This window comes from Sphaeramia orbicularis, chromosome 1 (genome assembly GCF_902148855.1).
Source record: "Sphaeramia orbicularis chromosome 1, fSphaOr1.1, whole genome shotgun sequence".
Taxonomy (NCBI): domain Eukaryota; kingdom Metazoa; phylum Chordata; class Actinopteri; order Kurtiformes; family Apogonidae; genus Sphaeramia; species Sphaeramia orbicularis.
Genome location: NC_043957.1, coordinates 52,479,330 through 52,504,253, shown reverse-complemented (window position 1 = coordinate 52,504,253; position 24,924 = coordinate 52,479,330). Strand labels below are relative to the sequence as shown.

At 36.3% G+C, this 24,924-nt stretch overlaps 1 protein-coding gene across 3 annotated transcripts; it reads right to left on the bottom strand.

Moving 5' to 3' along the window:
* Positions 1-598: 598 nt before the first annotated feature.
* Positions 599-23,558, bottom strand: anxa5b (annexin A5b). Of its 3 annotated transcripts, none has more exons than XM_030146384.1 (13): positions 23,432-23,558; positions 23,081-23,116; positions 10,713-10,797; positions 10,256-10,350; positions 8,683-8,796; positions 7,807-7,897; positions 3,662-3,741; positions 2,797-2,847; positions 2,315-2,408; positions 2,142-2,237; positions 1,974-2,032; positions 1,099-1,221; positions 599-1,008 (listed from the first exon to the last, which is right to left on the bottom strand). In XM_030146384.1, the coding sequence occupies exons 2-13, from the start codon at positions 23,081-23,083 to the stop codon at positions 946-948; spliced, it is 954 nt and encodes a 317-aa protein (XP_030002244.1). In that variant the 5' UTR covers positions 23,084-23,116; positions 23,432-23,558; the 3' UTR covers positions 599-945. The 3 variants fall into 3 exon arrangements, with proteins under 3 accessions (XP_030002244.1, XP_030002255.1, XP_030002233.1); XM_030146395.1 differs by having other exon boundaries at positions 23,444-23,506; XM_030146373.1 differs by lacking the exons at positions 23,081-23,116; positions 23,432-23,558 and having other exon boundaries at positions 10,713-10,806.
* Positions 23,559-24,924: the final 1,366 nt, after the last annotated feature.

The window sequence follows — 24,924 nt, the reverse complement described above, 5'->3', positions numbered from 1 at the left end:
AATATATATATATTTTTAAATGTTTTTTATTGCTTTTCAAAGTCACAAATGTCCTTGTTGTGTCTTATCTGTCTGATATGGTGAAATATGTGCCTCCTACGTCCTCTGGCTCAAAACTTTTGATACATAGAACAGATCTTTTTTTAATCATTGCAGTTGGTTTTGTCTGTTACCTTCTGTTGTTGGAGTTTAATTATTTTCCGTATTTTAATCTATTCAATGCTTTATCTGCTTTTCTGCCATTTTCTTTATACATTCATGACTTCAATAAAACATTTTCCTCATTTAAAAATCCAGTTTCAGAGAATGCAAATACTACAAACTGAAAATTATTCACTGAGATGAGACTCCTCTCACATTGACATGACCATTCCTAACATTACATCTGAACCCTGGACTTGGGCTTTGGTGTTGATTTTTGCTTTGCCTCTACTGTCTTTTCTGAAACAGATGTTTGTCTGAGATGCTACAAGGTTTAGAACACCACATTTAATCTCTATTAAGGGTGCTCTAGCCCCCTCTAATGGTCAAAACCAGCCAGTACAAGTCAAACAGGAATCAGTAAGACAACAAAGAACAGAAAAAAGCAGTCCTCATGTTTAAACTTCATCAAATGAAATGTTTATTATTGTATTTATTGCTTATGCCATACAAAGTGCAACAGAGACAATTGTAGTCTGATAATTGAAACTATAAATGCATGTCATAACATTGGTTACATTGACAATATTAGTGGACCAAAGCTTCCATGTGGACAAAATGTTAGCTACCTTTCAAAGACATATTGGAATCATAGTTAAAGACCTGACTGGCTGTCTGTCACTCACAAGCAGGTTTGTTATGATAAACTTGCTAAACAACGAGCTTGTTGTTTCAATGAGCTGACGACCCAAAGGACTCACTTAGGCACTTCAGGTGTGGTTCCTAGTAGGCGTGTTGCTATGGTTACGCATCATCTCCTCCACAGAGCAACAGTAAAGCTTTACGGTAGTCTCCGCCAGTGTCTCCCTGTAATACAGCCAGAGAGTTTAACAACCAGACCAACACTTAATGGATAAACAGGAAGTAATGATGCTCTGTGTGCGTGTGTGTGTGTACCTTGATCATGGAGTGCAGAGAGCATGCAAACATCCTCCTGAACTCATTCCTGATGTCCATCATGTCCACCTCACAGCGACTCGCCATCACCCTGATCAGAGTGTTGTCATCGGTCCCTGCGCCCTGAGAGAAACACACAACAGCGGAAAATACACTTACTCCAGACATGCTGGATATTTGACTTGATCTTTGCTGCTTTTAAAAGGTTCAGTGAGTGATATTCAGTAACGGGTGTGGTTGCAGATTAGTAAAATAAAATATCTTGGACTCTGTAGAAAAGCCCTGCTCCCTCTGTTGATATAAACTACTGAAAACTCAAAAAGGTGATTACACGCAAATAAAAACCTAGTTGGTGATTAGTAAATATCACATTTATGTAAATGCATACACACACTGGAGATTATTAACAATTCTAAAAAAAAAAAAAATCATAAGGATTTTATTATAGTTAAAGTCTGTAAAGTGTTAAGATGTTTCTTACAAGAGCTTATAAATGTTTTATAATCTGACAATTATTATAATTTACATGTCTTGTTAGCATATTAATAAGCGCATTAATTAATAAGCATCTTATAAGGGCATTATCATTATTATTATTATTATTATTATTATTATTATTAATAATCCAACACTTGGCTTAAGTGACCAGTTATTATAGGCCAACTACTCTGAATTTAATGTATTTAATTGTCTTTGGATACATTATTAATAATATTGTACATCAAGAAAAATATTTTTTTAAATTACATTCAGAGACATTTAAATGAATATGCAGAATCTAAAAAGACATTTTACTGGAATTTTAATAAACTTTTACAACCCTTTCACCATGTTTGTGAGAAAGAGGTCAAACCTTGTTGAACCTTTCCTCCTACCTTCATGGCGTAGTACAGAGTCTCTGCAAAATAAGCTGGAACACTCCTGGCACACTTCACTGTAAAACAAAGATGGAAATAATAATTGAACATGTGAATTATACAAAATCTAAATTCTTCCTGACATTGACACAGAACTGAACCAGCGATAGTGTTTTAATTCCTTACCAACAGCGAGAAGCAGGTCTCTTAGAGGTCCAGACGTCTCCCTCTGAATGCTTTCCTCCATCTCATACCCAGACATCTTCATGTACGCATCAAATACTAACAAAACAAACGTAAATATTAAGCTTGGTTTTCATATAATATCATAAATGAACTACAAACTCTAAAGCACAGACCTTTCCTCAGATGCTCTGCACTCCGGTTGCCAAGAATGGTGACGAAGGATTGTTCATCAGTGCCAAATTTCTCCTCTCCTGCCTTGAAGAGGGCCTGCAATCACAAAAGTACAAAGTCAGCTTTATGGTATGCATACATCTAATCACAGTAACAGTAGAAATAACTCTGTAGTTTTATTAAAATGCCCTCACTGCTACTCTAAAAACAGTCAGAGGAAACAATATTTCCTAATTCAGAAAAATTATAAATAAAACTGAAAATAAGCCACAGTCTTAAAATTAGAAAACAAGAGATTTGGTCAATACTTGTATTAACTTCATCCACTAGAGGGAGGCAAAACACTGAGTTCCATCTTCAAAACAGGCTGTTTAATCCACCAACAAACACATGTGACACTTACACCCTCAGAGTAAAAGACAAAGACACCATTGATGGTGGAGAGTCAAAACATTTTATGACCAACAGTTACCAAGCGACTCACCTGAGCATCAGCCTCGATGTTTCCCTCCTGGATGCCCTTCTGCCTGTTGGCCTGAGGGCAGATAAAACATTACAGGGTTTCAGTGAATAGAAGCAACAGTAGAGCAGAGTAGAGCAGAGTAGAGCAGAGTCAAGTAGAGTCAAGTAGAGTCAAGTAGAATAGCGTAGAGTAGAGTAGAGTAGAGTAGAGTAGAGTAGAGTAGAGTAGAGTAGAGTAGGGTAAAGTAGAGTAGAGTCAAGTAGAGTTGAGTAGAATAGCGTAGAGTAGAGTAGAGTAGAGTAGGGTAGAGTAGAGTAGAGTAGAGTAGAGCAGAGCAGGGTAGAGTAGAGTAGAGTAGAGTAGAGTAGAGTAGGGTAGAGTAGAGTAGAGTAGAATAGCTTAGAGTAGAGTAGAGTACAATAGAATAGAATAGGGTAGAGTAGAGTAGAGTACAATAGAGTAGGGTAAAGTCGAGTCAAGTAGAGTCGAGTAGAACAGCGTAGAGTAGAGTAGGGTAGAGTAGAGTAGAGTAGAGTAGGGTAAAGTAGGGTAGAGTAGAGTAGAGTCAAGTAGAGTCGAGTAGAATAGCGTAGAGTAGAGTAGAGTAGAGTAGAGTAGAGTAGAGTAGAGTCGAGTTGAGTCGAGTAGAATAGCGTAGAGTAGAGTAGAGTACAATAGAATAGAATAGGGTAGAGTAGAGTAGAGTAGAGTAGAGTAGAGTAGAGTAGAGTAGGGTAAAGTCGAGTCGAGTCGAGTCGAGTAGAACAGTGTAGAGTAGAGTAGAATCGAATAAAGTAGAGTACAGTAGAATAGAATAGAATCGAGTAGAGTCGAGTCGAGTACAGTACAACTGAATCGAATAGAGTAGAGTAGAGTCTGTTTTCACCTGCAGCAGAATAACCAGGAGTCTCTTGAAGTGTCCTGAGGTGTCTCCACAGACGTCCTCCTCCAGGTCGTCATCATACTCTGAGAAACACAGATCAGGGTTTTGACTTTTTTCTTGAGCTCAGAAGTCTCTTTTTAGAGCATCCGTTACCCACCATGCAACTGTGAACAACCACCTCAGGACCACATGTGTACTAATCCACTGTTGAAAATAGTCCCTTAATAAAACTGAACTACTGACTTGCATTTGAATTGTTTTACTGAGACGATCAGCTCCCAAAAGTCTGACGTCTGTTTTAAAAGTGAGGTGAAAATGGGAGTTGGTAGAACCATGGAGTGACTCAGACCACAAAGGGAACTTAGTAAGCAGTTATTTAAAAGAAAAAAATGGTGGTACCAGTCATTTATACTTGTACTTTTAAATCCTTATCAATGCATGGAACTTTTTTTTATCTTTTTAACTAATTATCTTTTTTTTCTGCATCCATAATATGCAAATGGAAGCCAGTTAGAACAAAGACCACATTTTTTGGAGAAACGTGAAGCATAATATAGTTTTGTACATGCTGTCCATTAGGTTAATATTTGCCAGATGGATAATGACAGACATTGTGTCCTGTAAAAACAGCAGTTTAAAGCCACATACTTCCCTTTATAGAAAAACAGTAAGCTTACTTCTGTTTCGTGAGTTCCTCCTGGTGAATTATTATTTCAATGAATCAATTAACATGAATATCTGACAAATAACTAACTTATCTTCTCTGTTGGAGACTACCCAGACAGACTATTCCTATCACAGCTGATTACGAGTTTAACCTGAGCAGTTAATGACCCACGCATTAATACTACCTCTGTACTCAGTGTATGTAATGATGACAGTAGAAAAACTCATACTGCTTGAAGTAGAAAACAGTTTTGTCAATTGTACAGGGTGGGGAAGCAAAATTTACAATGAACATTTACAGGGGTTGGACAAAATAATGGAAACACCTTCACCTCAAGATGATAATGCCCCAATCCATACAGCTAGAATTGTTAAAGAATGGCATGAGGAACATTCTAATGAAGTTGAGCATCTCGTATGGCCGGCACAGTCCCCAGACCTCAACATTATTGAGCATTTATGGTCAGTTTTAGAGATTCAAGTAAGACGTCGACTTCCACCGCCATCGTCTCTAAAAGAGTTGGAGGGTATTCTAACTGAAGAATGGCTTAAAATTCCTTTGGAAACAATTCACAAGTTGTATGAATCAATACCTCAGAGAATTGAGGCTGTAATTGCCGCAAAAGGCGGACCTACACCATATTAAATTATATTTTGTTGACTTTTTAAGGTGTTTCCATTATTTTGTCCAACCCCTGTAGTTGTTTTTTCTCAGCAGGCACTACGTCAGTTGTTTTGAAACCAAACATATATTGATGTCATAATCATACCTAACACTATTATCCATACCTTTTCACAAACTTTTGCCCATATGAGTAATCAGGAAAGCAAATGTCAAAGAGTGTGTGATTTGCTGAATGCACTCGTCACACCAAAGGAGATTTCAAAAATAGTTGGAGTGTCCATAAAGACTGTTTATAATGTGAAGAAGAGAATGACTATGAGCAAAACTATTACGAGAAAGTCTGAACGATACTATTAAAGAAGAATGGGAGAAGTTGTCACCCGAATATCTGAGGAACACTTGCGCAAGTTTCAGGAAGTGTGTGAAGGCAGTTATTGAGAAAGAAGGAGGACACATAGAATAAAAACATTTTCTATTATGTCAATTTTCTTGTGGCAAATAAATTCTCACGACTTTCAATAAACTAATTGGTCATACACTGTCTTTCAATCCCTGCCTCAAAATATTGTACATTTTGCTTCCCCACCCTGTATGCTCAGATTTCTAGTAACGTTCAGATCCTCGGTTAGGTGACTGAACTGTGACCAATAAGTTTTACATTTTGCTCATAAATTAACCTAATTCAAACTGCAAAGGTCTTCAGTGGTTAGGACAAAGAAAAGCATATAATATTAGAAGATTTTTGCTTTGGAAAAGGGACAAAAAACTATTTAGGGGACCTAACTGTATGGATTTATACATTAACCTGTTTAACCCTGACCATATTTTCAGGGGAAAAAACGCTTAAAAAGACATACCCAAAGTAAATGAAGAATTACTTATAATACTTACAATAATAAGGTTCATATGGATGTTCTTGGTGTCTATGGACATTTAGAGACCCCACAGAATCTAGTCCCATTGTCTAAAATATTGTATCTATTACTATGCCTGAGTAAACTGTAACAAACTAAAAGAGAAATTAGAATTGTTTTATCCTCGCCTGTCTTTTTTCGGCTGGATTGACGATGATATGCATAAATTAACTGTTCGTGTCGGAGATTTTTTAATAGCGTATATTTCACCCCACAAAGATTAAAAATCATGTTTGAACATTAAAGTTTGCACTAAAATACACTTTTGATGTACTTTTATTAACATTAGGGTCTAAACTTTGAGCAAAAGTTGAAGAAAACATCCATTGTCCTGATTTATTATATTTTTATAGTAGATGAATATTAATATAATTTTTTCAGCCCACGGGCGGGCTGATAGGGCTAAAGGGGTTGAAAGATTAAAAATGACCTCTAAAAGTCATTAGAATGTTGAGAATAAAGAATTCTTATCTTATATCAAAGATGTCATTGTATTACATAGCAGATACAAACTTAATTCTTTCACAGCCACAGACCAAAGAGTTGTCAATCACCCCACATTGTTTCAAACATCAAGGGGGAACTGAGGTGAAAACCAGTAAAAAACAACTTTTAGAGTAAAAAAAATTGACAAAGTAATAAAAAAAATAGAAGCTTTGTTGTCATTTACTCCACTGGACACAGCTCTAAATGAAAAGAACGGAGTTTGATGCTGAAATCTCAGCATTTCTTCTACTCAGGTGAGTTTGATTCTGTGGCTTATGAAGGTATAATATTATTATGGGATGTTATTGTCTTTACTAAGTTGCTTGTTTGTTGATCCACGATTCAGACTAAACTGTGACAATTCTGACCTTATTTGTTTCATTTCCAAACAGACCTTTAGTGCAGCTATTAACAACACAAACCATGCAGAAAACAGAGGTGGTTTGTGGTTTTACTGTGACTGTTTTATGTGCAAATACAGAGCTATGCTAACAGAGCTATAATGTAAACTATCAGCTAACACAGCACATGATTAGACTATAAGACAGTGTTATTTTAACCAGCTGTCTAAGTTTATGTATGAAGAAGAAGGAGTGTCAAACTCATTTTAGTTCAGGGGCCACATTCAGCCAAATTTGATTTGAAGTGGGCCAGATGAGTAAAATAATAAGATAACAATATATAACTAATGTCAACTCCAAACTTTTCTCTGTGTTTTAGAGCGAAAAAAGTAAAATTACGTTCTGAAAATGTTTACATCTCCAAACTATACTTTAAAACAATGTGAATAGCATGAACAAACTGAAAAAAATAAGTGTAATTTTAACAATATTATGCTTCAGTTTATCATTTACACAGGTACATTATAACTTACAGACCACAGTGGATCTACAAATACACACATTTAGTATTGGATATTATGGTAGTATTTTACCGATTTGACCCACTTGAAAGTGAATTGGTCTGTATGTGGCCCCTGAACTAACATGAGAATTTCACAAAGTCATCCCAAGGGCCAGACTGGACCCTTTGGTGGGCCGGATTTGGCCCCCGGGCCGCATGTTTGGCACCCCTGCTGTAAATAAAAACACAGCTTTCGAGACCAGACGAGACGAGACCAGACAAGACCAGATAATAATGGATTAGATTTTATATAGCGCTTTTCTAGACACCCAAAGCGCTTTACATTATTGATCCATTATTCATTCGCCCTCACATTCTCCCTCTGGTGGTGGTAAACTACATATGTAGCCACAGTTGCCCTGGGGCAGACTGACAGAAGTGTGGCTGCCAATTCGCGCCATGAGATGAGATGAGATGAGATGAGATAAGATCAGATCAGATAAGATCAGATAAGATTTCATTTATTCCACCATGGTAAATTTCACAGTTTTGTAAACATAAAGTTCACAGACAGTTCCTCAGGTGTTGGTGCTGTATGACTGTGTCTTACTTACCCTGTCTGTACGCAGCAATGATGTCCTTCACCTGCTCAGGCGTCCTGGAGGAGAGAATCTCCACCAGCACCTTCTCATCTGTTCCTGCCCCCTACAGGACATGGACATTTGGGTTTTAAAATCATCTCAGTGCTCATATTCAGGGTGCTTGCTCTTTATCCAAATAAAAATTCCAGACTTTTTCCAGACATGTTCAAAACTACTACACATTTCCCCCAGACCTTGACTTTATGTACTTTTATACTTGTGTGCCTACTTTCTTGGTTGAGAGTGTACCCATTATGTATTGTAGAAAAGTTCATTTTATTAAAATGTATGAATGAATGAATGCATAATTTGAAGTAAATTATGTTTTACTGACAAACGTTTTCAGAACCTATGAAAATCACGAAAGTGCATGGATATCACACAAACAAGTTTCACAACAATTATTCCAGTTCCGACCGGTTAGTGAATCCATAGTTTTTTTTTATATGTTTTCTAAGTGTTATAAGTTACACTTCCTCCCACTCTTTTTTGATATTCGAATGAAGTCATGTTTTGTTTTCATATATATACGTTTTTCATGTTTTCTTGCAATCTGTTTTGTTTCTAAGGACTTAAGTAGGATGAAATTGTTTTGTTGTGTATTCGAAATAAACTGAAACTAACCGACTAATATGCCTTCCTCATGTATTTCTTCTCTTACAAGATTATGTGCCTTTGAGCGTACTCTAAAATTTGACTATGACAGAAACTTTTTTTCCATACTTTATTAAGTCTTTCACATAAAATTCCATACTTTTTAGACTTTCAAGACCTGTGCAAGCACCCTGATATTTTTGAAGAACATCTCCAGCCTGTCCCTGTCTCACATCTGGCAGCTGAAGCACCTACCTTGATAGCATTGCGGAGGGACGTGACATCATAAGCAATGGGTGGGGTCATCAGAGCGACAATAAGGGTCTCGAATTTACCACCCAGCTCTCCCTTCAGGTCATCAATCAGATCCTGTCAAGAAGATGCAGCATCACCTTTAATCAGTGTGACTGCTGTAGTGCTATGCAGTTCAGAAATGCTACAGCTGTTGTGTGCAGCTGGATTATAAGGAAAACATGGACTCCTTTATGTTAAAGCTTGCTGAGACCACGTGATGACACAAAAGGAGGACTAAATCACAACAAATGCAAAATAAACAGAAAATAGTAATGCCATCTGCATCAGCTATTGGATAAGTTCTTGTTTTAAATTTTGCATTGTATCAAACCAGAATTTTACAGTCCTTGCATCCCTAGTGATAAATCAAGTGGTTTTACTATTTAAAGGTTAATACACTCATGATATAATGAAAACAGAGCTGTGGTTCATCATTTTGCTTTTAGGCGACAACAATGAATGGAAGATAGTACGAGCAACACAAAAACTAAATATCAGTCGTGTTTATCAAGTCACCTGACTATTAGTCAGTTCATTTTTTTATTTCCCAATAATCTTTCCTATCCCGTTTGTCCCATCTTTCCTAATGAATGTACTCTAGGAAATATGACCAAACATGGCTTGGTTTCCTGATCACTTAAGCTTTAAATGAATCTAATCACTAATATAAGCCATAAGCCATCATTCCACTTTTCACATCCACATGCACTTTCACCATCTTAAATTTTCTGTTATTAATTTGTGTTACTTTCAATCTTATAAGATGATGATGACGATAATGATGATGATGATTATTATTATTATTATTATTATTATTATTATTATTATTATTATTATTATTATTATTATTATTATTATTATTGTTATTATTATTGTTATTATTATTATTATTATTATTATTTCCATTCTTTGTTTATTCAGAGAAGTAGATCATACAAAACTTCCCTTTCGGATACAATTAAATGTCCACACCTCAAATGTGAATAAAGAGTGAGTTGCTAATACAACTTTTTTAGGAGAATATAGAACAAATATAACAAGTGGACAGGAGGAGAAGGCTTGTTCCGTTTCTTCATTAACAAGATGAGACACATTAAGGTTTGTATGTTTACACTAACCTAAACAGAAATGTATATCATGTAAATGTTTTCACATAACCAATATATTCAATTCACATCAATTACAGGTTTTACATAGTTTGTCCATTTTGACCAAATAGTGGAAAATGATTCTCTTTGACCAGTAAAACAAAATGTCAACTTCTCCAGAATGTAAATGTCCTGTACGCTATCGATCCATTCTTCAGTTGTGGGTGCTTCAGGTTATATGATTATTTTTGGTGTCTTTTGTAACATTCTCTCTGTCATGTGTATTGCCTGGACACTGACTGTTATTTCTGTACTAAACGTCATCATTAGCTCCCCTACTGTGTTTCAAAATGTGTTTTCATAAACAGACAATAATGCATTAACAGCATCCGAAACATTTTATAAACACTTTGTTGTGACTGAGGAGCTATAAATACAATTCCAACCTTTCCGAACAGAGTTTTGTAGGTATTCTTGATCTCCTGTCTCTGGGCGTTACTGCGAGCAGTCAGCAGCTGCAAGATGGCATCCTCATCAGTCCCTATGGAGACAACCACCATGGTAACTCAGCCGGTGTTTACAACTACCTTCACATGATACATAATGAACATGCGCTGTCGAGGTGGCTGCTGATTACATTACAAGCCGCATAATTGCAGTGTTTAGTCAGGATGTGTGTTGGCTCATAGTGAAACGTCTCATGTTTCACTGGCCTCGTGTTTAGTGACTCATCGTTGTCTGGGTGGATCTCGGCAGTGGCAGCAGGAACTACTACAACAGTAACAGTTCAGAGAGGAACTCCTCAAACAATGCTCACTCACTGGTCTGCTGCTGTTGTAGCGCCGACCGACACGCCTTTAGCATCAGATTACACCGCACTGACAGCAGATATGACCGTCTTACCCAGCCCTTTCATGGCCTTCTGCAGAACCTCAGCATCTGCACTGGCGTTGAAGTTTGGACTGGCTTTTACGGTTCCCCTGGCGGCCTGCAACATGGACGACACAGGAAAATGAAGTTTTATTAATTGTATTATAAAAAGTAGAGAGCAAAGGGTGAAGAAAAAAGAACTTTCAATGTAAGCTTCAGCAGAGCAGCATCTCAAACATTCCTATAGAATATAAATAAATAATGTGAAGATTAACCCTTTCGTGCATAGTGGTCACTGCAGTGGACAGCTGATCAAAGGTGTTTTCTTGAATATTTATGGATTTGTTTTTTGTGCATCATCCCCTATGCTGCAATTCATATCATTACTATAACTTTACTGTAGATAAACCTGATCTGCAGTAACATGTTCGAACGGAAAAAATTGCTAATTGTTACTAGACTGAAATAAACAGTTTTGTTTTGTTTTTTTTCCCTAAACAAAAAGTTGTTTGTTTTTTTGCATATTATCTCCATGCAGGTATGTTAAAATGTGAGAACACATCAGATTAGCAGCATTAAAAATGTTTTTATTTCATAGTTTTCATGTAGTATATCAGTAAATACATGTTTCTTTGCTTCTAAAATTAAACGCATGGTGTCCAGCTGAGTGAACATTTTTGTAACTCTGTGATTAAATAGATTCATAAAAAATCTATCGCTTTTTTTTTTTCATGCCTAAAGAGGAATAAAAACACTCCAGAAAAAAATCTTGATTAAGGTTCTTATAATTCATGCATGAAAGGGTTAATACTACAAAGGTTTGTTAGATGCATTCTGTGCACACACTCAAAGACTCAGCATTTAACGAACTTAATGACTAACACATGCGCAGCTGCTCTGCCTACAAATTCTCACATCTTTATTCATTTGCATTTCATAAACAGGATGTTTCATGTCTACACAGACAAGACAATTTAAAGGGAAAACCAACAAGATCACAACTTAAACCTGAATAAATGCTGTGTTGCACCAAACTTCAGAACTTGTTTCAATAAAGATTGAATTTCTCTTCTCTTACTCTGAGGTTGAATTTAATGATTTTGCACCAAAAATTCCAGTTTAAAGTGCAATCCAGTTTTAACTTTCCACTTATGTTTCATGAGTTTAACTTTTAAAAAGGCTGTGATCTTTGACATGGATTGAGCAAAATCCTCAACTTCCTCAAAGAAAAAAAGTGAACAGATCATTTTTCTCCTTCTATTACTTGGCCAGATGGCGCCATCAATTCTGCCAAGATATTTTACTCAAAGGAGGAGATATTACAGCTTTTGTGCTTTTTAGCCAGCGAACAAATACTAACGTTTTAAGGAAAGGAAATGTGTGAAATTGATGTATTACAAGTTTAACACAAGATCGAACCCACTCAGTTCATTCATTCAAAACAGTAATCTAACCTTCACTCAAGGTAAAATATGACAAAGCTGTGAAAAATTAACTCTCACATTGATTTTGGTTAAAGTGTTTCTGGCTCTAACAATGCTACACTCATTCCAGGCACTCCCTCATACTATGACATTAACAAAGAAACATCCGAGTGGTCTTTTCAGAGGAGAGATGTTTAGAGAGCAAACCACGGGAATGTCTCTGGAATTTTGACCTTGGAAATTTGGTAAAAAAAAAAGAAAAAAAAAAAAAAAAGAGAGAAATGGTAAGTCAGAAAAACAAGATGCTGGTAACAAGTAGGATTCTGTCTTTTCCTGCAGGACGGAATGCCAAAAAGTTAATTTACTCGCCTTTTTCATAAACACACTCAGGCCCACAAGCTAAACAAAATTAAATCAACATGCAGCTGATCATGCAAACAGCAGAACAAGCAGATATTCAGGAAAGGAGGGTTCATCAGGAATGTCGCAACAACACAATACTGATCATTTCTACGGGGGTATCTCATCTTTAGACTCTATAGGCAGAGAACAGGTCATGTCCTATGCAGCGAGTTTAGACATGACTTGGGGCTGGGGGCTTCGACGGAACTATGCTGGCACTAAACATAAACAGAGGAGGCTGCCATACTTCATATGTGTGCTTTAATGCAGCATTAACAGTTTTTCCTTTGGTACCACTATTAAAAAAATGACATATAATTATGACCTAATTCACAACAGGGCTCTTCATCTATACAATTACTGTTGCCTACTGTGCATAATCAGAATAAATTAAAATGTATGTCCATTTTTTGTATCAAGTCCACATCATCTACTAATATTACTTTAACATTTGTAGATGAATACAGCCTTGTTTCATTCATTCATTCATTTTCTGAACCTGCTTTATCCTCACTAGGGTCACGGGGGTCACTGGAGCCTATCCCACCTACTTATGGGCAAAGGCTGGGTACACCCTGGACAAGTCGGGAATTCATAGCAGGGCTGACATATAGAGACAAACAATCCCTCTCACACCTCTTGCCTTGTTTTATGTTTATTGAAAACACAAAAAGGTATTTTTTTTACTGTCATCAGTAAAATAAAGTCAAAATACACTAGTTTTTTTTTTTGTATTTTATTCTTTTTATGTAATGGGTAAAATGATCGGAACAATTTATTCCCCCTAAAACAAGATTCTTGTGAGACATTTTTTAAAAATCTTGTAATGCAAATATATTTGTAGACCCAAATAAAATCTCCTGAGACCATGTCTTTGGGAATGAATCTTTAAAATTACCAACTGCATTAGTCTTTATGCAGTTAAATAACCAACACATCTCTTCAGATACATTTATCCCTTTTACTATTTTTGCTCAAACCTAATCTAAAACAGCAATGTGGCATTGGTAAGTAAAACAAAATCCAAATCAAATAAAAATATTGATTTCATACCCCATTAAATAATTTATAGATAGGATCCTTAAAGTCTGACATTGAGGCTTGTTTTTAGTTCAGTTTTTTTTTTTTTTTTTTTTTAAATCTGATTAGACTGCATATACTGTGGGTAATCGATCTGGAGGTAAGATCATTCCATTCCCCTTGCACATTTACAGATGATGGTTGCCATGGATACGGTACACAGTGATGCATTAGATAACGGAAAGTTTCATCCCATTACTGAAACTGAAATCAATGTGTTTATACATTAACTTTCCCTTGATCTGCTTTGGCCAGGGGTCAGCAACCCTGGTCCTGGAGAGCCACTATCCTGCATGTTTTAGATGTTTCCCTCTTCCAGCACACCTGACGGTCATTAGCAGGCTTCTGCAGAGTTTGATGGTAGGTTGATCATTTGAATCAGGTGTGTTGGCAGAGGGATACATCTAAAACATGCAGGATAGTGGCTCTTGAGTACCAGGGTTGCTGACCTCTGACTTCGGCCAAGAAACATTAAATATTAACATACAACTAGTGTTTCATCAAAAAAAGGTATCAATGAAATAGTGATAAATTTCATAACAGACGTGTTCAGATTCATTTTAACAATTCAAAGAGGCATAAGTCTTTGTTTCATTCAAGAATTTAACCTCAAACATGGCTACATCTCTTAAAATAATCCCATTCTAGACTTTTACAAGTTAGAAATAGTTTGATTAAAAGCAGCACCAAAGACAACCATGCACAGTAAGGAAAAAAGGTTACATACAGGCTTTTTGTATTTTATGCTGCAAATTAATATAAATACTATTAAGAGAGTGTTTATAGTGATTGACTCAAAATGAAAGTCAGTGACTATGAAAAAAATAAGATTTTAATAACCTACTACAACAACACATGCTCCTTGAAGTTCAGTTAAGCTTTGTGTAGTAGATTTATTAACCGATGGTTTTAAAATTTATTTTATCCATTTTATTCATCTCAAACTTTGAAGTAAAAAAAAAGAAAAAAGAATTAAAAAAACAATAAAAGCAAGAAGTCAATTACATACATTCATGGTCATTAATCACAGAAAACATAACAAAATACAATAAATTTAACATAAGTGTACATTTGTATCAAAATGATCTGCACTGTGAGCATCTTTAAAATTTTAAATTTAGTTTGCCTCAGACCAGGTCTGTCAAACATGTGGCCCAGGGGCCAAATCACCCCCCCCCCCAAAAAAAGGGCGTAGCCCAGCCCATGGGATGAATTTGTGAAATGCAAAAAGTTACACTAAAATATTAACAGTCACTTTATTTAAGAGTCCACATTCAGACCGATTCAATCTCAAGTGGGTCAGACCTGTAAAATATAATCATAATAACAACTCCACATTTCTTTCTTCATTCATTCATTTTCTGAACCCATTTTATCCTCACTAGGGTCACGGGGGTCGCTTGGAGCCTATCCCAGCTACATAGGGGCAAAAGCGGGGTACACCCTGGACAAGTCACCAGTTCATCACAGGGCTGACATATTGAGACAAAACAATCACTTTCACATTCACACCTATGGGCAATTTAGATTAACCAATTAACCTATTAGTGCATGTCTTTGGATGGTGGGTTCTCTCCGGGTATGTCAGCTTCCTCCCATATTTCTTTCTCCTTGTAAATGTTCACATTTTCATGCAATTTTACTATATTTACACTAAAACAGGCTATCATGTCTCAACAAATATGAATAACCTGAAGACACATTCACCTGAAATGTCTTAAGTAGTGCAAATTTACAATATTCTGCCTGTTCTTAAATGTTGTATTTGTAGATCCACTGTGATCTGTAAGTTGTAATGCACATGTGCAAATGATCAACTGAAGCATATTACTGTTAAAATTGCAACTATTTTTCTTAAGAAATTTCAGTTTGTTTGTTATTCACATTAAAGGATTGTTTGTAGATGTAAACATTTTCATAATGCAAGTTTTTACCTTTTTCACTCTAAAACATAGAGGAAAGTTTGGAGTTGACATTATTTATATATCATTTTGTTAGTATTTTACTGGTCTGGCCCACTTGGGGTCAAACTTGCCTAAATGTGGACCCTGAACTAAATGACTTTGACACCCTTGCATGATTAGACTGTTATATCACAGACTGAGTGATTCATGGGGCAAGAGGCGATTAGATTACGCTGGTCAACAACAAATTTATTGTTTAAGTTTTTTGAGCTGATTTAGGATAATTTTGGTGTGCTGAATCCAAAAATCACATTCATTTTGCTCAATCAGGTCAACTTTCTGAACTATGCTACATATTGGCTTTTTTTTTTTTTTTTTTTTTTTTTTTTTTTTTTTTTTTTTTTTTTTTTTTTTTTTTTTTCTTTTTCCACAATATTTTTATTAACTTTTTAACAGCATAAAATCAGGCATTTACAATCAATATATGCTGTCAGTTTGCTTCATTAAACTCAAAAACAACAAATACAAAATTAAATAAATAGAGACGGCTGCAACCTAAATCCAAATATTGTCCAATAATCCTGCTGATTATCTTCCTAATCCCCAGACAGGTGAACCGTCCATTAGATGTCAGAAAACACTGAAAAGTTTTCAGAGTATACCAAGGTCCAAAATGGCGCCCTCAGTTGTCTCCCTCTGTTCACAACCAAGATCCAGCACTGATCTTTTTGAAGGACAGTATTCAAACTGATCAATTGATCACAAAAAAAAACAAAAAACAGTAACTATCAATTCGACAGTTAACAGCCTATCCAAAAACTGTTTTAGCTCTAAAAGCAACAAAAACAAAAAACCAACAAATGAACACAGACTCAACAACAATTTGCTTCTCTGATATTACTGAATGGTAATCTATACTAAGTGGATTTTAAATTATAGTAAATACAAAATGTATTGCATACTTCAGAAAAAAGTAAAACTTGTAAAAATGTAGGAACTGTACTGCCTACAGCAATCAGTCAACTTGAACATCTGTTAAATCAAGATTCTTGGCATAATTAATAAAAGGTCTCCATATATTCTCAAATCTGTGCTGTTTAGCCTTCAATATGTAAGTGATCCTTTCTAATGGAAGGTCTGATAGCATTTGTCTCATCCAATGAGCTGTATTTGGTCTGTGAACATTTTTCCATAACTGTGCAATACATTTTTTGGCATACAGTAAGCTGAGGTCTATAAAGGTTCGTTCATTTTTACTATAATTCTGTGTCTCTGAATATAAGCCCAGCAGAAAAAGCTTAGGGTCCAGCGAAATCTGTTTTGAAATTATCTTCTCAATTATAGCTCTTACCTCTTCCCAAAACTTTTGAATCTTTGTACATTGCCAAATACAGTGAAACAATGTCCCTCTATGTTCCAAACATTTTGTGCATGTGTCTAGTATATTTTCTCTGTATCGATTTAGTTCCACCGGTGTCACATATGTCCGCATTAACCATTTATATTGTATTAGTTTTAGGCGTGTATTAATACTTTTGGATTGGGCATCAGCACAGGCTTTTTTCCAGTCTTCATCTGAAATTTCACTTTGCAAGTCCTCTTTCCAGGCAAATAACTTAGATTGTGAGCTTTCAGATGAGCCAGATGTCAGCAAATTATAAAACTCTGATATGATACCCTTTCTCAAACTGTCTTTTATCAGCATTTCTTCCAGCGGAGATCGTGGAGGTCTGGTGAATGTATTGTCTTGATTCACTTTAATAAAGCTTCTAAGCTGGAGATATTTGAAGAAATGTTTTCTACTTAGCTTGAATTTAGACCTCAGTTCATCAAAGGACATCATTATATCTGAGTCTACCTTATATAGATCCTGGATCATTCTAAGTCCCTTAAGGTGCCATAATTTAAATGTTGCATCTGCTCTACCTGGTACGAAGAAGTGATTACCCCATATTGGACTATACTGTGAAATGGAGTATGTTTCTTTTAAGTATTTTTTTATATCATACCATATCTTTACCACGTGTTTTACAATTGGATTTTTAGCTTGTTTCCGCAATCTTTTTTCTGTGTCTGAATGTATATATAAGGGAAGAGGTAATTTTAGACCATAAGATTCCATTTCAGTCCAGTGAGGAGAATCATTTTTTGAAAAATAGAACATAATAGACCTCAGCTGTGCAGCCCAGTAGTACCACATCAAATTTGGACATTTTAACCCTCCTCGGTCAAACGGTAAATACAGTAGGGACAAACGAAGTCGTGCCCTCTTATTGTTCCATATAAATCCAAGAAATATTTTTTTAACTTTAGAAAACAAGTCTGAAGGTGGTGGCAGAGGAATGTTTTGAAATAAGTAAAGAAATTTAGGTAGAATGTTCATTTTTAAAATATTAATTCTCCCAATTGTAGATACTGGTAATGACATCCATTTATCAATAGATTCATTCGTTTCTATCATCAAAGGTTCGTAGTTAGCACTGACAACATGTTCTAGCCTTGGTAAAATCTGTACTCCCAGATATTTAAATTGTTCTACAACATTAAATTGAATTACCTCAGTGATTGGGTTCTTTCTTTCAGTTGCATTAAGTAGTAGTATAGAGGATTTAGTATTATTTACTTTATACCCTGAAACAACACCAAATGCATCTATTAGCTGTGACAAGGTTGGAATTGTTTTATTTAATTTTGTCATCATTAAAATTACGTCATCAGCATACAAAGCTATTCTGTGCTCCGTCGGCCCCACTGTTATTCCACTAAACTGAGAATGTGATCGCACTGCTATTGCAAAAGGTTCCATTGCCAGTGTAAACAGTAGGGGCGACAGAGGGCAGCCTTGCCGACATCCTTTACTAATTTTTATTGGTTTTGAAACATTTCTATTTGTTATAATTTCAGCTGTAGAGTGTTTATATATCACCTGAACCCATTTTATGAAGTTATTTCCACACCCAAATTTTTCTAAAACCCTGAAAAGATAAGGCCATTTAACCCTATCGAAGGCCTTTTCGGCATCTAATGATAGAAGTGCTGTGTCAGGCATTTCTTTATTTGCATGAATAATATTCAATATCCTTCTCACATTGTGAAAACCTTGTCTTCCCATTATAAAACCATTTTGGTCTCTATCAATAATACTTGGCAATAGCTTTTGTAAGCGTTTTGCTAAGAGCTTACATATTATCTTAAGATCAGAATTTAACAAACTAATGGGTCTCATGTTTTCACATTTGTTAGAGGGTTTACCTGGTTTTGGAAGTAAAATAATTAAGGCATTATTGATAGAAGTTGGGAGACTGCCATTGTAAAATGCCTCTAAAAACATTTCCAAAAGCGGTGTTAGCAATTTATCTTTAAATGTTTTATACAGATCTATTGGGAGACCATCTGGTCCAGCCCTTTTCCCTGACTTCATATTATCGATAGCATGTTCTATTTCGTCTTTAGTAACTTCTAGCTCTAGATCTTTTTTTATTTCATTTGGGATATTGGGTATAGATAGTTCCTCTAGAAATCTATTCAGGTTTGGTAAGTCTGTTTCATTATTGGTATCATATAATCCCTCATAATAATCTCTAAAAGCATCATTAATTTCTTGAGGATCCACTATAATTTGGCCATTGGATAAAATGGTTGTGATTGATGTTTTGGTTTCTAATTGTTTAATCTGCCATGCTAATACTTTACCTGATTTATCGCCTTGCTCATAGAATGTTTGCCTTAGTCTTAAAAGACTAGAAGCTGCTCTAGAGGCAGAAATTTTGTCATATTCAGCTCTCAAAATTAGTAAATCATTTTCCAACTGTGGGTTACTATTCTCATTAACTTTTTCTTGGAGAATCCTTATTTTCTGTTCCAGCTGCAGTCTTTCCTCACGAGCCTTCTTTGATTTTGACCCAGTATAACTAATAATATGTCCTCTGAGAAAGGCTTTAAATGCTTCCCATTTTGTTCCCGCAGATGTTTGTGTAGTATTAATTTCAAAAAACTCATCTATCTGTTTTCCTATATATTTTACAAATTCTTCATCTTGTAACCATTTATGCTGAAAATGCCATCTAGGCGGGTCTTTTGTCAATTTTTTATCTATGTACATCAAACAACATGGTGCATGATCTGAGATCACAATATTATCATAAAAACATTTTGGAGTTTTTGATCGTAGTTCTGAGGAAATTAAGAAATAATCTATTCTGGAATAAGTCTGAAACCTGTTTGAAAAACAGGAGTAAGCTTTGGCATTTGGTTTCAATTCTCTCCATATATCCAACAGATTCATTTTCTTAATGAAGCGGTTAATTACTGTTCTACACCTGTTGTGTGATTGATCTGCTCCTGTGGATCTATCCATGTTGGGGTTTAACGTACAATTAAAATCCCCGGCTATTACATGTTGTCCCGCTAGTGTTGATAGCATAAGGAACAAATCTATGAAAAATTTTGAATCATCTATGTTAGGACCATACAGGTTCACTAAATTTAAATTTTCTGAGATCAGGGAACCTTGGACTATTAAGTATCTTCCCCTTTTATCTTTGATTACATCTTTTACTTGAAATGGTACGGTTTTATGAATAAGGGTCATAACTCCCCTGGCCTGGGATGAGAATGGCGCTGTAAATACACTACCCTGCCACCTCCTCCTAATCTTTTTATTATCCTCTTCTAATAGATGAGTTTCTTGTAGAAATACAATTTTAGCGTCTATATCTTTTAATTTATTCATGACTTGTTTGACTTTTCTAAGTTGCTGCAGACCTCTACAGTTCCAAGAAACAAACTTAAGATTTACTCCTTGAGACATTCCAAATGGAAAATAGTAGATCACCTTGCCATAAAGAAATAAACTTATTGAGAAGCATAACATATCTGGATGTTAGAACTACATCCAACATTGTGAACTTGAACATTTCCCTCGTGCCCACAGTTGTGGGAGCCCCCCCAAAAAATCTCTTGTCTCCCGTTATCGCTAGCGACAGTTCCATACTTAGTGAGGATCAGTCAATCCACTTCCTATTTCCCCTAAACTAACAAATCTCTGCTGCTGCTGTTCCTATTGAATCATTACTTAACTTATCTTGTCTTAAGTTTACACCTCATAACAGTTACAGATTTTATTCCCCTTATAAAATATACCAAATTATTATAATGTATGTTTTAAGATTGGGATAGATGGAACTTTAATATGAAATATAAATTCTAGTCCATATATTTTTTTTACATGTGCATGGTTATGTGAAAAGCTCGTCCTATCTGCTAATTATTGTATCAGACAGTGAGGTTGGATCGTTTTAGTCTGTTATAGCACCATCCTTCAAATACAGCACATTGCCACAGTCTCATGTACTTGCATTACCGTTATTGTTCCTCGTCATTTAACTGTCCGCGGCATCTTCCCGGATCTTCTTTATGAACGTTTGTGCTTCGTCTGGGGTCTTAAAAGTGCGAGTTTGTCCTTTATAAGTTACCAAAAGGTTGGCAGGGTGAATCACTCCATGTCGGATCCCTAGATTGCGCAGCTCCTGCCGGACCGGGTCGAACTTTTTCCTCAGTTGGTGTATTCCCGTAGCCAAGTCTGAGTAGAACCTGACTTGCTGGTCTTTGTACCGGATCTCCTTTTTAGCCCGTGCAGCGGTCAATACTGACATCCTATCCTTGTAGTTGAGAAACTTCATTATTAGTGTTCTCGGCGGCGCTTTGCTGTCCCTCATCGGTCCGATTCGGTGTGCCCTTTCAATTACCACTGGGGTTCGTAGAGTTACAGAATCCAGCAGCTCTGGAATCAATTTCTCCAAAAAAGAGCATGTGTCCTGGCCCTCAGCTCCCTCTGGTAGTCCTACAAGTCTCAGGTTGTTCAAACGAGATCTGGTTTCCAAGTCCAGAAGCTTCTCTTCCAGAGTTTTGTTTTTTGACTCCAGCTTGTTTACTTTAGCTTGCAGGTTAGCTACCTCGTCTTCGGCACTGGATATACGTATCTCAGCTTGTGACACTCGCTCAGAGCAGTCGTTTATTTCCTTTCCCATAGCATTTATCGCCGCCATAATCCCATCAAATTTGGTCGAAAATTCCGTTTTCATTGAGTTTATTGCAGCCAATACAGTATCCATTTTGGCATCGACAAGTTCTCCGACTCCATTAGCCCCCTGTTCTGCCATATCGTCATTAGCTTTCTGTGTTTCACCACGAACTTGGTAGTCAGTTAGCTTCGGCTGCTTTGATGCTTTGTTCTTATCTTTGCTCAACTTTCCAACCTTCGGCATTACAGCAACCACACTAGCACTATGTTATGAAGCCTCATAGCAAAAATGACATCTTTTTTGTAGAAATTGTAGCACCCAGGAAAGAGCAGCGCGAGATGCGTCTTCCTACGTGGCCGCCATAACCGGAAGTCCTCCATATTGGCTTTTTAACATTTTTGCTTACATTTATGAGCATTTTCACATCATATGATACAAAATTCTTTCATATTTCTTAAAATAAACGAGTTCTGAAGATTTTACTTTTGCCAATTTATGATTGTTTTTTTTTAATATTACAGGTGAATGAAATGGCTTCGGCTAGAAGATCTTGCAAAAATAAGCCTGATGTATTCTGCTACATCTGCGGTGAATACACCATTGTACCTAACAGGAATCAAGTCACAAGTTTCATAAAGTGTGCTTACCAATCTTATTTTGGTATTAATTATTATATTTTGTGAGAAGATCAAATTTTTCAAAATCAAATTAGCAAAAAAAACCTGACCTGATTGAGAAAAACAGATGTCATTTTTGGATTTAGCGGTGCAAAATGGTCCTAATTCAGTTGAAAAAACCTAGACAACTTGCAAAAAACATTTTTTTTGTAACCCAGTGTTATTCTCCCAGAGTCCAGTGTCTGCAGGGACATCATTTTGACTAACTGACCTGACTTTTTTTTTTGACAGAACGCTGCTCCACCCTGATACAGCGATTCCCCTTTAAGAGGAGGAGGTCGGCTGTAACACCAGGCCAGACGTGGAAATGGGTGTTTAAACACAGAGAGAGGTGGAGAGACATGAAAAGCCCCACCCGAATGGACTGGAGCCTGTACACTGTATGAGTCACAGACCAAACTTCCAAACTTCCCAAAATGATCCTCTCTGCAGCCCCACGGACATGCGCACTTAACACAGACATACACAGATGTGAAGTGAAAAAGTGTTAAAGTGACAAACCCCACTGTGGAACAAACTCCATCATGGTATCTAGTGGACTTTAACTGCATATGAAGTTTAACAATGACTTTGTCCTGCACAGCTCTGCCCTTGACAAAAGATAAAATACTTTAATATTAAATGTTGACTTTTAGTTCATCAACCAGACAGAGTATAAGTCAGACATAGTTTAACTCCAGCCTCCAGTTGGATCAGATCTAAAACATTATATAACAGGATGGAAGTGGGCGTTGTCTTGGAGTTCAGAGGGTAAACACTATCCTGACTCACACATTAGCATAAGTAACGGATTATTATCTCCGTTCATTGCAGAATTTGACATAATTGCTGTATATTTATTTAAAACGGTTAAAAGATTTCTGAAGTCAAACAAATGACAAAGGGACTCACCATGATGAAGTTTCTTGGAGTTTATTCGAGAGAAAGCTGTGGAAAAAGAGGAGAATGTTATCCAAAAATAAAACAACACAAAGCCCTGACTGTCTGAGAAGCAGATTTATTTACAGTAAACATCTGCCGACAAGTCCCTCCACTGTAGTCCTCCTATCTGACTGTCCACCACCGCTAACCCATGTCAGTCCAACCCTTCCTCTTCTTCTTCTGTGTTTTTTTTTTTTTTTTTTTTGTGTGTGTGTGTGTGTGTGTGTGTGTGTCCTCAGGTGGACTGTCCACACTCACCTGGCTGATGGACCTGACATTCACCTTCTCACTCACACTTTCCTGCTTCTGTGGAAAACTTACCGTGGAGTTCACAGGTGAAGCTCGGTGAGCAGACACGGACAGACCCGGCACACGGAGCAGACACGGGAGAAAAGGGACGGAGCGCACAAACCCGACCGGAATAAAACTCTCAGCTGCGCGCGTGAGTGTGGGGGCGTGCGCGTGGGCCACACCCCGGTGCGCACGACGGGCTAGAGGAGCCTCTGTCAGCAGCCTGGTCCGGAGCATTCTGGGAAATGATGTTTCATAGCCGACTATGAGTCATGATACATGAATTTAGAGAAACAGTGCGATAATGTGTTAACTTTCATTTATGAATGAATGAATGAATGAATGAATTAAATAATTAATTAATTAATTAAATCTTTATTTCAAACATGTAGACAGTAAAGTCAAAACAAAAATCAGCCAACAAAATATAAGTACTGGTACATAAATGATTGATAAGTAAACAAACAACAAAATAAAGAAATAATAGTAGTAAATAATAATAATAATGATGATAATAATAATAATAAAACAAATGAAATGAAAATTATACAAGCTCGAAAAGGAGTAGGAAGAAGTAAAAACTTATGTACTCCTACCTCCAATTACTATTCCATCTAATCATTATATAGCAATTATTAGTTATAATAATAATAATAATAATAATAATAATAATAATAATACCACTGCTGACACCAAACCAGATTAAACCCTTGGCTATAAGTCAAACTTCTAATTTTCAAACCTAACTTACATAACATTTTTCAGTCAAATGTAAAATTTTTACACTAAATTTTTTCAGTAATTTGCTGCTCAAATTTGTCATTGTGCAGTAAAAATACCCCCAGTCAGTATTTTTTTTTTTTTACATGAAAGTAGATGATATGATATTTTACCAAGGAGACAATAGATGGACAAAATAAACAAGAGATTAAATGATACTGAAAATAATTGTTAGATGCTCAAGAAGAACACCCTGAATACAGACAAGGACAACCATGTAGAAATGGTAAATAATGTGTTTACATAATGACAATGCTGTCATTGTATGCCCATCCACATGTGAAATACCTGACATGTCATCTGAATCTGGGAGACTATGGAGCAATTCTTTGTCCGGGAAATAGTTGGAGGCTCCTGCCTGAAGCATCCGTCATTTAATCCATGCAGACCGCTGACAAAAACAAACATCAAGGATCTCGGTGCCTCCAGTGGTAGCGATTGTCCATGAACTCCGCTGAAGGGATGAACACCATTCCAGGATTGGTTCTGAGGGTGAAGGTGAACATGATGGTCCAAAATCTCCCATAGGTGTTCATCTGGGGTGACTATAAATACCGCAGTCATCTGGACACAGGTATGGAAATGATTCACTTCATTCAATTCACATACGAAAATGATCACATTATTTTCATACTTAATGAAGTCCAACAGAACATCAGGTTGTACCTTTTATTTGTGTGCTTTTCATATCTGCTACTACAGTGGTTCAAAGACATTTTCAGCATGAGATTCTAAAGATAAAG